The sequence below is a fragment of the Salvelinus namaycush genome, chromosome 31 (genome assembly GCF_016432855.1).
Source record: "Salvelinus namaycush isolate Seneca chromosome 31, SaNama_1.0, whole genome shotgun sequence".
Classification (NCBI taxonomy): domain Eukaryota; kingdom Metazoa; phylum Chordata; class Actinopteri; order Salmoniformes; family Salmonidae; genus Salvelinus; species Salvelinus namaycush.
Window position 1 is genome coordinate 5,810,003 of NC_052337.1, and position 14,395 is coordinate 5,824,397.

The 14,395-nt window shown below is 42.8% G+C and overlaps 1 protein-coding gene across 2 annotated transcripts in view; it reads right to left on the bottom strand.

Annotated features, from left to right (window-relative positions):
* The window catches only part of map3k1 (mitogen-activated protein kinase kinase kinase 1, E3 ubiquitin protein ligase), a 59,401-nt gene extending 47,133 nt beyond the window's left edge, over window positions 1–12,268 (bottom strand). For both annotated transcript variants that reach the window (XM_038971220.1, XM_038971219.1), the window contains exon 1: window positions 11,762–12,268. In XM_038971220.1, coding sequence (XP_038827148.1) covers window positions 11,762–12,255 — 494 coding nt within the window. In that variant the 5' untranslated portion in view covers window positions 12,256–12,268. The remainder of the gene's footprint in view (window positions 1–11,761) is intronic.
* Between the last annotated feature and the right edge of the window lie 2,127 nt (window positions 12,269–14,395).

The following is a 14,395-nucleotide window of genomic DNA, read 5'->3' on the forward strand; positions in this document are numbered from 1 at the left end:
ATCAGTTCTCTCATCTGATGTTACTTCTCTGATGCTAAAAGACACCAATCTCAAGGTCTCCGGAACATTCTAGACAAAGATAAACACAACCACCATAGAAACCTGTGCTGGGGCCAACCTTGGTCTAAAGGTTTCAAAAACAATGTATTTATGTATCTGTGTGTTAATTTCACAAACAAAACATGTCTTTAAATATACCTTGGGTTTATGAGAAGCATCATAGCTTCCTCTGCCGTGAGTCTCCGGGCGCCGAAGACGTGGATGTCGATTAAGGCAACCCCCCCTCACCTCTCTGATTGAGGGGTTGGGTTAAATGGAGGAAGACACATTTCAGTTGTACAACTGACTAGGTATCACCCTTTTCCACTGGAGTTAAAGTAGACAGATAATCTTACCAATCTGTCCTGCAAACAAGGCAGGTGTTAAATATTCACTCTGCTGTCTCAGAACAGAGTAGAGTGGAAACTTAGCAGACACAGGTGATTTCCCCCAAGTTAATCAATATTTTTTGGAAGTGGAACAAAGTGGAACAAAGTTCGAAAAAACACATGCAGTGTTCGGCGAATATCAAAGGAGTTTTTATTGCCGTTTTGTTATTGGACTTTTGTGTTTAATGGTCCGACTTTGACCGTAACTCTCCAGCCATCTGGCCAGCTGTTATATCAGGTTTATACAGTTTGCAGAAGGCCTATATTCCAGTCCAACTCAAAATGACACATTGCTCATACCGTAAAAACAGCCCATGCGTCGGTCGACCGTTTACAATCTTCACATCCAAGTGTGGTAGTACCACAGTCTCAGCATGCTAAACTAAGGTGGTGCCGTTCCCAGCCCCGGCACTGCTCTCTAGGACACTGTTCCTGTTGCCTAGGACCCTGTTGCCTAGGATATTACAGTTACAGTACTCTTAGGCTGGAGATGGACAGCAGTGTAGCTAGCATGGGAGTCTGTAGAATATAGTTCATGAACTGTCCATGACTTTGCCTGAGATACTGGCTGCTACAGTCATGAGCGGCCTCAGAGATGATGTTTGGAGGCGCTGTCTTCGTACACAGCAGGATCTTTCGCTGGTGATGCAAGCTGACAGGGGATACACGGCCCATAGTGGGGTACACGATGAATCACACGGCCCATAGTGGGGTACACGATGAATCACACGGCCCATAGTGGGGTACACGATGAAAGCACCTCTCCCTCTAATTTTTTTAAAATAATTCTAAACACAAAAAGCCAGAAGCCCCTCCCCCACCCTCTAAATATCCCCATTTCTTACGTTCTCTCTTGCGCCACTCATCCGTCCCCACAGTGAGCAGAGGCAACAGCAGCAGCACATTTCACAGGGTTTCAGCGGGCCCTCCCCAGTCACATGTGAAAGCGACTCGAGTCATGGGAAAATCTGGGCCAAATCTGCCCAGAGAATCACATGCATGGCCTCTCCCCGTGCACCACTGACAGTTAGGGAGTGAAGGAGAGAGCACGCACGCCAGAAATATGCAAAGTTGGCACTGTAGTAGAACTGCCTAGTTCTCTCCATCCATTATGTTTTTTTGGCTACGTCTAGGACATTAGAAAGTGCATCTGGCTATTCCTGCCTTGGATATTTTCATGCAATCACATTTAGCTCATACTTTTATAGATACACGGCGCTGAAGTATTTTTATTCCGTGATCAAATAGCCCTTCGGCCTAACTAAGAACATCATTGCAAAATATCAGTTGGACGTCGCTTTCAGCGTCGCCATTTTGACAGCTAGTTCCAGGAAAGGTGAGCTTTGGCACGGCCACAACTTTAAGTCCGAGACACCAGACATTAAAACAGAGCAAACAAATCACATTAGTGAAGTCAGATCAGCATGTTGAACGAAAGCTGTGGAGCGGACTGTCACGGGGGTCAGACAGGTTCCTGACTGTCACGGGGGTCAGACAGGTTCCTGACTGTCACGGGGGTCAGACAGGTTCCTGACTGTCACGGGGGTCAGACAGGTTCCTGACTGTCACGGGGGTCAGACAGGTTCCTGACTGTCACGGGGGTCAGACAGGTTCCTGACTGTCATGGGGGTCAGACAGGTTCCTGACTGTCACGGGGGTCAGACAGGTTCCTGACTGTCCAGCTAGCATCTCGCTAACAAGAGCCTCCGACAACACATGTAGTCCACAGGAGGTTGGTGAAATCTTAATTGGGGAGAACAGGCACATGGTTATGGCTGGAGCGAAATCTGTGGAATGGTATCAAATGCGCCAAACACATGGTTTCCATGTGTTTGATGCCAGTCCATTCGCTCAGTTCCAACCATTATTAGGAGCCGTCCCTCCCCCTCAGCAGCCTCCACTGACGTAATCTCTTCCGAGACTCATTCAAACTGTCTCGTGGAACGTTGAATAAAAGTGCTACCATGGCTGTGGTCGAAGGGCAGGGATACTCTGACGAGGGCAAAACGGTGAATACGGCTGCATTCAACCAGGCACATGCCAGCGTTTTCAGCTGCTTGAGGAAACATGGCTTGAAACAAAAACAACTTGACCTGAAAAGCACAAAGAAAGACAAAAGGAAAACAAGTGTGGAACAGTGACCCTGGGGGAGTGTGTGGAGGCCAAGGCAGCTGCCCGGATGAACGCACGGTGGAAGAAAGGCGTGGCTAAGTAAACATTTCTGAGCCCTTCCAAAAACAGCTTTGACTGTAACAAATGGGAGGGCCGCCCGAGCTGAACATGCCAGCCAGGGGACGTTATTTTAACACAGCAAATTCAAAGCAAGGTCCTCATACGATGCATAAATGGACATGTAAAACTGCTTTGGGAGGAACAGAGATTGCACAACTGGTTTGTTTCTCTGCCACTATACATTAGCACATCAGCAGAAGAAAGACGTGGAGCAATACATGAACAGAATGTTGTTAGGAGCTTGGCAGCTAATCGGCAGAGGCACTGGTCAATATTTAGCTGTCCTTGACCCCACCTTCTGGAAAATATTCAACCAAAACTACAAGCCATGCATTCTTTATCAGCATTCAAGATAGCCCTTCTCACCCCCATAAGCCTCTAGAACACTCCAATAACATACTGAACAAATATATAACGCATCATGCAACAATTTCAACAACTTTACAGAGTTACAGCTCATAGAAGGAAATCAGTCTATTGAAATAAATAAATTAGGCCCTAATCTAGCCAATCAGAATGAGTTTTTCCCTACAAAAGAGCTTTATTACAGACAGAAATACTCTTATGGTAGAGAAATTAACATTCAATTATCTGGCAACAGCTCTGGTGAAAATTCCTGCAGTCAGCATGCCAATTGCACGCTCCCTCAAAACTTGAGACATCTGTGGCATTGTGTGATGTAACAAAACTGCACATTTTAGAGTGGCCTTTTGTCCCAAGCACAAGGTGCACCTGTAATGATCATGCTGTTTAATCAGCTTCTTGATATGCCACACCTGTGAGGTGGATGGATTATCTTGGCAAAGGAGAAAATGCTCACTAACAGGGATGTAAACAAATTTGTGCACAACATTTTAGAGAAATAAGCTTTGTGCGTGTGGACAATTTCTGGGACCTTTATTTCAGTTCATGAAACATGGAACCAATACTTTACATGTTGCGTTTATATTTTTGTTCAGTGTATATCATACTCCTACTTACTTGCTGCTTCAACTTTGAAGTCGTGTGTAGTGTTAGCGCCGTATGATTTTTGGAGGTCTGTTTTCAGAACACGTCATGTGAAATTGTGTGTGTGTACACATCGATGTCTGTGTGTATGTTGGCTATGTGTTGAATGCATATACGGAGGGCCTGCAGGAGACCCGTTGTTTTAACTGGTAATCTGGCCCTGATTAGGCAGGGACCCATGTGTTTACTTTTCACATGTAATCTCCAGCTTGCCTCGTCCTGCTGCTAACTAAACAGAATCTGGGAGGGGACCCCTAGGCCTGCTCACACGCCTAATGGGGATGGAAATATCCGGGCCTTTTGTTAGTGGCCTCCAGCTCTGAGTGTTGAGCTAACCCCGGGCTTTAAACAGCCAGTTCTGGTGAACGTGGAGAGGCCCAGGCAGGCTGGTTAGACAAAACAGTCAAACCCAGCCTCCAACCCTCTGGAGTCCAGGGCCAACCCACAACCCACTGGGGCAGGGCCATAGAAAACAGACCTACAACTAGGCCCCTCTCTCTCAACGACACATTACCATGGGAAACCCAACGGCTATCAGGTAAGGTCTTGGTTAAAAGACAGCCATTAAAACAAAATACATTTGCCCCCAAATCCATTTAAAAGATACATTAGCATGGGCTTCTAAGAACACCCCTTCTGTTCCAAAACCACAGTCAAACATTATCCAGCAATCGTCGTTCATGCTGATGATGCTGTAGCGCCCCACACGTCGAGCATGAGACATGTGTTTTCTGTGAACACAATAGTATGGGCTCCCCTGTCTTAAATCATATACCAATTATCCCAAATAGCATTAGGCATTTTCAGAACGAGTTGGAGAGTGGAGAAGGACAAAAGCTGGCTTCTGACCCCCCCATGTGAAGAATAGAATTTGAGAGCATTCCAGCCCCTGGTCTGCCTAGCAACAGTGCATTTCAGATGCTTCGGGCTGCTCCAGTCTTAAAGTAACTGCTCGTTATAAACATTGCCATGTTACCTTTATAAAATCTTTGCATTTAGCCAGGCAAGTCTTGAACCTTGGCCAGGAGTTTTATGGAATGGATAACAGTGAGAGCTACTTTTCAGTGTCGGACTCAAAGTTGCGTTGTTTGTATGATTAAAAATGTCACGTCCATCACTATAAAATGTACAGGTTAGAACAGCTCTGAATCAAACCCTGAAAAACAGATGTTTCCCTCTAGATACTAGAAGAAGTATAAACAAGGCAATATATTGAATGTGAACATCTGTCAAAGAAATACTAGTAAAACTAATCGTCTCTCTGCAAAAAAATCTCAGTCTGGAAAATCCCAATCCTTGGATTAAAATGATTCAGTGAAAACTAAAAAAGTTGAGAGCTACGCTGAGTCATTGAAAACCGATCTGTCTGCGGCCATCTCCTCCACAAAACATAAACATAGCGCCTTTTAACATACCTTGATGGTGGAGTTGGCAGTGGACATAGGGGCTGCGGTCAAACCAGTTCTGGATGACCAGATCAAAGCACTCAGCACTAGTCATGTGATTCGGTGGGAGGAGATCGGTGGCTCCCCTTGACTCCAAAGGCTCCGTACTATCCCCGGGAAGTAAAGTGTTGCATTTTACACTCAAACGCTACTTTGCCGACCCTGCATTTAACACTGGACAGTAAGCGCATACAGAGAAGATCCTCTGGTCTGGTCCCTTCTCCCCTCAATGTCAAAGGAGCTGACGTTAACAACATATGATAGATAAGAAACTGATCCCTAGGACCACTCTCCACAACGTTTCATGACTTTGGAAGATCCAGAACTAGAGCCGTGACGACACCAGTATCGCCATACTCCTTAGTATCGTGGCAAGGAAACAAAACACGAAGCGGATGGAACTTCTTTAGGAAAACATCCCTAATGTTGGAAACAAACATTATTGTGTTGTCATCCAGAGATACATGTATTTATTTAACAAGCTATAACACACAAGGTTTTACATACAGCAGGTTTTCAAACGGACCAAAGACCTGGATCTGCTTCATGTTATCCATGTAAAAAATGAAAACACATCGCAACACTGGTACCGTCCCAGCCCTATCTAGAACTTTGGTTGATGAGCATTGACCTTACCATGGTCCTGGACTTTCTGTATAGGTAAACAGTCTGAAGTGAACATTTGCAGCTCTTTCTAGAAATCACAACCATGCTGGTGTCATTTTTCCGTATGACTATACTGACATCCACAGTTAGTCGTTGAGATGATGTCAGGTCATACTCTTTGAAGGGCCATGGGGTTTGTACTACATAGGCTTTCCCTCTACTTCACCCATGGAGTCATTGGGCATCCAGATGTTAACAAGCTACTAATCTGACTCCAAAACAGCCGCTCCCCCCAGCTGTTCAGTGACCATCCCAGTGTTGGAGCCACGATGACTCATTCTATCACGATGACAGGATAACAAGATGTTAATGACATGATGCCCCCCAGGCTGAAAACGACTGAAGACAAACATGACTTAAGCCCAAATATTTCTTGAACTCTTCAACATCGCCACCTCAAGACAATTAAGTCAAGCTGTGTTTGAAACCTAAGCCCGGAACACCATCAGCTAAATAAAATGCGAGATGAAATTACTTCAGGAAACTCTCAATTATGGATCCTAAGCAATGTGCACAGAGAGGGGATTTTCCGGGTCATTTTTTTTCTCTCCCAGAAATGTCTACTTAGTGATTTTTGGAAGGGGTGTAGTCCAAGGGAAGTGTGCTTCACAAATTACCGCTGGTCTGATGTGACTGCCGATAATTGCAAGGAGTTTTGTGCAGTTAAGAATACAAGCTACCAGCCAAGGTTATGAGGAGTTTAAACGAGGTGTACAAACACTAATCAAAACGACAACTACAGTACAAGATATAGGCTACTTTATAAACTAGGTTAGTCGAGTCTTGAATGCTGACGATGACAACCGTGGTATATTTAAGTCCTTACGCACGACGCAACGCAGAGTGCCTGGACACATGATGGTACGGCATACACTTTTCCAGGGGGGCCATATCTTATCCTGCATCAGACTGTCGGTCTACTGTAAACCACAACGTCAGAACTCATGCCACATCCGCTGGAAATGCAAACAAATTAATTGCGACCCCGTGGGTAGGGAACACCCATTGGCCACATACCAGCTTCTTCTTTTCCAAAGGAAACTTCTGTCCTTCAGAAGCAAAAAGCACAATAGTCAGGTTCCACTCCCATCAGCCTTTCAAGTGCCAACTGGTCAGTTGAGGTTAAGGCCCTGGTGAATTGTGTCCAGTTTCATTGTAAACATAGCACAGAGCCAAGCAAGAGCTCCAATAACTTAAAATGGCCAAGCTGAGAAAATATGGACGAAAAGCCAATGGAGGTGCAGCTTTTCTTGTTTGAGTGACCTGCTGAGGACGTGGTTGGGGGATGTTCTGGCCCTAGGCAGTGCAAGTGATAGCTTCTCTCCTCCACTAGACCTCAACCTCACAATGTAGACAGGATATATAGGGCACCAACTGGATCAATAATACAACATACACGGTGAAGCCATGAAACTCATCCAAAAAAAGGTAGGCCACATACTGTATCGTACCTACCATTATATCATCTCCCTCAGATACTAACTTTGATTAGGCCTCTATGAATTAAAGCTGCAATATGGAGCAAAATTCACATTGAAAGATCTATAACTCACATTTCATTCTCATTGAAAGCAAGTCTAAGAAGCGATAGATATGTTCTATGTGCATGATTTCTATGCTTCCCGTTCTTAAGTTTTGTTTTTGCGTCTTTTACTTTCAGTTTTGTACACCAGCTTCAAACAGCTGAAAATTTAAAAAATTGGGTTATGGAAAATATATTTCACAGTGGTTTAAATGGTACAATGATTCTCTACACTAAATATTGCTTGGTTTTGTCACAAACTGAAATTAAGTGAAGTATTAGAATTTTTGCAACCAGGAAATGGAGGAGCGATTTCTGCATAGTGCATCTTTAAATAAGGGACCTTGCGAGACATGAGACATTCAGTGTGCCCAATCGAGTCTTCCCTGAAGTTAGTGTGAAGCATACAAATAGAGTTCAAAGAAACATCTGACCTTAATGTGTAACCGTCACTGTAGATAGCAAGGGAAGAGGCAATCCAGGCCTTTGAATGATTTAAATCCTAAGAAACCGTGTCAGCCAGAGGAGAAAGAGACGTTGGACTAAATTCTCTTTTGATCTCTCGTCAGTAAGACTGTTTACGAGTAGTCAATGAGGTTCTGACTTAACACACCTGCTTTTTGAAACGTCAGCAACACCTGTCGGATGGCTCATCTCCTACCAGCAAGGGTTGTTCAGAGAGGACAAAACAGCTACGAATAGCTCCACAAAACTCAATGACGCTCTGAGGCAACATGTCAGTGAGTGATTCAGTTTGCTGATGCAAACCGAGGCGTTTCGCTTTATCCGACTCAAAATCACGATGTGGCTTCTACAATATGTGAGTGCTGGGGTGGAGTACAACAAACCAGCCTTCCTTGAAAGCACAATGTGTCCAGCTAGAGCATTTCAATAGGATGTGGAAGCCTAAAGGCATTTGCCAGAGCATTAGCCTAATTATGGCTAATATTGAAACTACACTATATACACAAAAGTATGTGGACACCCCTTCAAATTAGTGGATTCAGCCATTTCCGCCACACCCGTTGCTGTATAAAAATCGAGCACACATCTATGCAATCTCTATAGACAAACATTGGCAGTAGAATGGCCTTACTGAAGAGCTCAGTGACTTTCAAATGTGGCACCGTCATAGGATGGCACTTTTCCAGCAAGTCAGTTAGTCAAATTTCTGCCCTGGTCAACTGTGAGCGCTGTTATTGTGAAGTGGAAACGTCTAGGAGCAACAACGGCTCAGCCGCGAAGCAGTAGGCCACACAAGCTCACAGAACCGCCGAAAAATCGTCTGTCCTCAGTTGCAACACTCACTACCGAGTTTCAAACTGCCTCTGGAAGCAACGTCAGCACAAGAACTGTTCGTCAGGAGCTTCATGAAATTGGTTTCCATTGCCGAGTTCGACAGACTAATCTGGGTTTGGCGGATGCCAAGAGAATGCTACTTGCCGCAATGCATTGTGCCAAGTGTAAAGCTTGGTGGAGAAGGAATATTGGTCTGGGGCTGTTTTTCATGGTTCGGGCTAGGCCCCTTAGTTCCAGTGGAGGGAAATCTGAACGCTACAGCATACAATGACATTCTAGACAATTCTGTGCTTCCAACTTTGTGGCAACAGTTTGGGGAACTCCCTTTCCTGTTTCAGCATGACAATGCCCCGGTGCACAAAGCGAGGTCCATACAGAAATGGTTTGTCGAGATCGGTGTGGAAGAACTTGACTGGCCTGCACAGAGCCCATCGAACACCTTTGGGATGAATTGGAGCGGCGACTGCGAGCCAGGCCTAAACGCCCAACATCAGTGCCCGACCTCGCTAATGCTGTTGTAGCTGAATGGAAGGAAGAAAGTCCCCGCAGCAATGTTCCAACAACTAGCGGAAAGCCTTCCCAGAAGAGTGGAGGCTGTTATAGCAGCAAAGGGGAACCAACTCCATATTAATGCCCATGATTTTGTAATGAGATGTTCGATGAGCAGATGTCCACACACTTTTGGTCATGTAGTGCATATCTATGTAAACTCTGACAAACTCATGACTAAGATATTTCACTCAACTTCTTCAGCATTCATCAGTTTTTAAGTGTAATAAAATATCTGACATGGGATTGTGTTTAATTGTATGCTTTCTGTAATGCAAGTCCCTGCAAGCCATTGACACAATGATGATGCCTCACTAAATAAAATATGCCAATTATGGGTTTGGCTTGTGATGTCTTGCTCTACTAAATGAAAAAGGGTATAATATATACTTAACATTCATTATTGTCTCTATATTTCATTGGCCCAAGGATCAGTAGAGAGAGGACTAAAGTTCAACCGAGAAACTACTGTGTGCAGAAAAGGGCTCGGGCCTCTGAGGTCCAACAGTGGAGTTCAGTTTGTTGGAATTTTACCTTTGTGCGGTGAGGGGATACTGATGGTTTGCCTTAGCCCATTATCCCAGACAAGAAACACCACAATGGAATCCAGCTCTCTTTCCATCCATTTCTTTAGCTTTCAACGTCCTATTCATCTTTCATTATCTGTACCGTTCCAAAAGCCAATGTCTCATGTTGCAACAAATTCTCATCTCACAATCTTTCCTTTCTAAAAAGCTGTCATTCATCCCGGGCTGATCTTTGCGCTATATGGCTGTGTTGAGAAAGGAAGCCCAAGTCTGATATTTTAATTTTTTTCACTAATAGGTCTTTTGACCAATCAGTTCAGCTCTGAAAATATCAGAATTGGGCTGCCTGTCAATACACCTGTCAATCATTAATCCTTAAGAGTCTATTGACGCACCCGTGCAGCAATCTATTTAACATAATACAAAAATCCCCATTAAAATCTGCTAGTTTTAACAGTGCTGTTTGTCAAACCAGGGGACATCACCAAAATTGTTCTCACAAAAATGTCTAACATCTGAATGGTTTGGCCTACTAACTATGACCACCACGATGGTGTTCTCCGTTCTGCTCTACAACCCCCACAACCCGTTTGAAGTCGGTACCGCCAATGTGCCAACTTCTGTCTGTAGCGTCCGAACCGTTTGGGCTATAAACTAATATGACTCCACTATGGAAAGGGAAGACTCTCACGAACACGATGGTGGTTAAATGTGTCCAAAAAACAAACATTTTTGTTGAGATTTCTTATATCTCCTAGACATAGGACAGACACTTCAAAACCTTGTGTCTGTTTTGCCATTGATGAATGTGTTATTCAATGCGTTTCTATGGGCTATAGCAGTAAAGGCCAAATTAAATATTTGATCAAAAGCATTTTAAATATTTTGTTTGATACTTACAGGGGTCCTAAAATTATCAATCAAATAGCTAAATGATCCATGGTATGACCATCTTAAAACAATTCCATGTTAGTTTAGGAGAATACCCACCCCACCTTGAACCAGGTAGCCTAGCGGTTAGAGCATTGGGCCAGTAACCGAAAGGTTGGTGGATCAAATCCCTGAGCTGACAAGGTAAAAATATGTCGTTCTGCCCCTGAACAAGGCAGTTAACCCACTGTTTCCCGGTAGGCCGTCATTGTAAATAATAATTTGTTCTTAACTGACTTGCCTAGTTAAATAGAGGTTAAATAAAAATAATGGACACAAAGATGTTGATTGTTAAACACTACTCACAAGAGGAAATATATAGAAGTTGGCTAATTTTTAATAGCAACCATTACAGAACTGTGTGTGATCACAGTACACAGGACAACCAATTAATTTGAATTGTAAAACAGTGCATAACAAAGGATGTTCTATAAATGGAAAAACAGCAGAATTGGGATACCTGCTTGAAGCACTTTACCTACTGTAAATCTGAGGTTACACAGAATTTATTTCACCATGAACTTTTTAATAATAAAAACAATTCCGTTAAAATATTAGCTGCTTTTCACATATGTTTTTCTATGTGTAACGTGATGACATTTAAATGTCTTACTCTCAGAAAACCTCTTGGTAGTGCAACCTAGTGCTGCTGACCGTGGCACATCTGTAAATAGACACTTTTGCCTCTACTTCCAAATTACACATAGCCTACACAAATGGTCCTTCTACATGAGGGTTTGTAAGTAAGCATTTCACGGTAAGGTCTACTACACCTGTTGTATTCAGAGCATGTGACAAATAAAATGTGTTACAAGTTGGAGAATTACCGACCTTGAATTCTCTGGTCTTTGAAATTTTGACCTATGCTTTTGAAAAAGCCTACATAAGACCCATAACCATTATTAATTATTTATAAACCAATAAAAACAATGCTTACAGTAAACACGCACTTGCATTTCATAAATCGCTATTGCAAGTCTCAAAAACTGATAGAAACGTGCGCCAAGACGAGGAAATCTCACAAATTAATATATAACTGTGCAACAAAGTAACTAGCTATGTCTGCAACTGACAGAATCCAACCAACAAGATAAAAAGTATAACGATTATCAAACAATCCATGCACTGAGAGTCAATCTTGTATGTACAGCTTACCTATTTTGTGTAGTATTAACTTCTATTGAAGTTACGGTTGCACCATTATCCGGACTGAGATGGTCGCTGCTGTTTTTGAAAGAAGTTTTCAACAATTCCTGAGCGGCTGTAGACAAGCTATTAGTCGTTTTATCCGAGAGAGGGTGATCAGTTAGTGAGTTGCTCTGCTGAATGTGGGGTGTTTTCTGTAATAAAGTAGCCTGGACCGCACCAGGCGAGGAAATGGACAAGAAGTGAAGCTGCGCTGATATCGGAGCCGTCCCAGTCTCAGGAGACAGGAGCAGCGACTCAGGTTTATCCAGATCCACACTTCGGACTTTGCGTAGATCTTTACGTCTCCATTGTGAGTTTTCCCCGGTACTACTCTTCGCCTTACCGTGACTGCTTGAAAGACTAGGGGTGCTTGAATTTCCTTGAAGACCGCTTTCAACGTTTGTGCTGTTATTCGACTCATATATTCCTGACGACGAGGTCCGGCTCCCCGCCGTCGCCATTTTCAGTCACGGAGTTTATCACTTATTAGGTTCTATGAAGAGGGAGTGGAGGGCATTGGGGGATGGTCGGGAGGGAGGAGCGAGAGAACCGTGGTGTTTACATTCGACCGTAAAATGCGCTTCAGTTGGCGTATTTTGCGCAACTTTACGCAAGGTCCAAATCTCTCAAAATAAGATCGACAATAAATGATACGTGACTCCTGTTACAGGCAGCATGTGATACCACATCAAAACGCTTAAAATTATGAATCAGAATAAAGTTCTTTGTTTTATTTTAGATATAATGCAGAGAAAGTTAAACCATACATAACTACAAACCATTGGTAGCTGAAAACACACCCAGGGAACACTCAGGTTAAAATACATGAAACAGAACACAAAACTGGCACAAAAATGCTGCATTTACACAGGCAACTCAATTGTGAGCGTTTTTGCACTAATTGGTCTTTTCACTAATCAGATCTGCTCTTTTGCCAATAATTAGGCAAAATATCAGAATTGTGCTGCCTGTGTAAACAACACAGCTCTATTTAAAATGAGCTATTTAGCGCAGTAAAAACACCTGTCTATTAGCCACCAATAATCTCAACCAATAAAAAACAAGAAACACTTAATAATGAACACGTGCTTGTAAAGGTTGTAAACTGATGCGAAATTTGGCCTACTAACTGGAAGTTTCATAAATGACTGAGTAAAACAAACATAGGTCTACATTGAACACATAAATACTTTGAATAAAGATTGTTGTTATATGGTTTAGCCTTAGGCCTACATAAATGAACAAAACAAACAGAACTTATAACTAGTAATATAATTATTTCTGTTCTGTTCTGATATTTACTTATCAGTATAAACTGCAGAGATTGTCCCAAAGCACCAGGGAGGTCTCTGGCCATGACCAACCAGTTCAGTGTGTTCCTCTTTTTCTAGGGCAACCGTTGGTCTGGGCAGAGTGTCAGCTTTGTGAACCTGCAAATTGCATGTCCCCCTGAATCTATCTTTTGTTATTCAAGTTATGTAATCGCACAATTGAGTTTAAGGTCCTAACAGCAAATAAATATTGGGCTTGAAGGCTTCAACACAAACCCACATCATGTGAAGTATATTCTTATTTGGAAATACAGTACTTTTCCCCTTCACTGTATTCATGTCATGTACATTGTTGAAAATATCAGCCCTCAAATGAAACCATTGATATGGTTTTCCTCTTGATATAAAGGGATTGTTCTTCTTGATTCAAAGTACATTACATGTAGATTACACCAAATGCTTTTATGTATGAATAGTATGTGCTATTATGACCTATAGTGCATGATATTCAGGGATTTCACAAACATGAAAGTCAATGCCGAGCTATCTTGATATAACAATCAGAAACTCTTGAACATGGACCGTTTCAGACTGTGATTTTGAGCGTGCAAACTCAGCAAAAAAGTTTGTTTTCCCAGAAACCGGTAGTTGGGCAAGCAGGGTATTTTCTTTCTAAAAAACAGAGAGCAGAGTGGATCTTTGAGCCCTGGGGAGAAAACAATTTCCTGTCAATGTGGATTCAATCCATCACCAAGCGCTATTCATAGCCACTCAGACTTCCTGTAGCTTCTACACGTCCTGCTCACGTGGGCCTGAACACATGAAACATGCCCACACACCTCCTCACTCATGGTAATTTATACCAGGGTTGCTTTGGTCATTGAGGCTTACAAAGGTGTCATCGTTTGATCATTGACAGGGTAGAATCAAATGAAATGTTATTTGTCACATGCTTTGTAAACAACAGGTGTAGACTAACAATGAAATGCTTACTTACGGGCCCTTTTCCAGCAATGCAGAGTTAAATAGAAAACATATACAATATAAATAGTGACATGAGGAATAAATACACAGTAAATAATGAATAACAATAACGAGTAAAAATAACATGGCTATATACAGGGAGTACCAGTACTGTGTCGATGTGCAGGGGTACGAGGTCATTGAGGTAGCTATGTACATATAGGTAGGGGTAAACTGACTAGGCAACTGTAACAGCTGTCGTCGGAAGAAGGTGAAGACCAAAACGCAGCGTGGTAAGTGTTCGTCATGTTTAATAGAAACTGAACACTAAAAAGCAAAAACAACAAGTGACAACCGAAACAGCTCC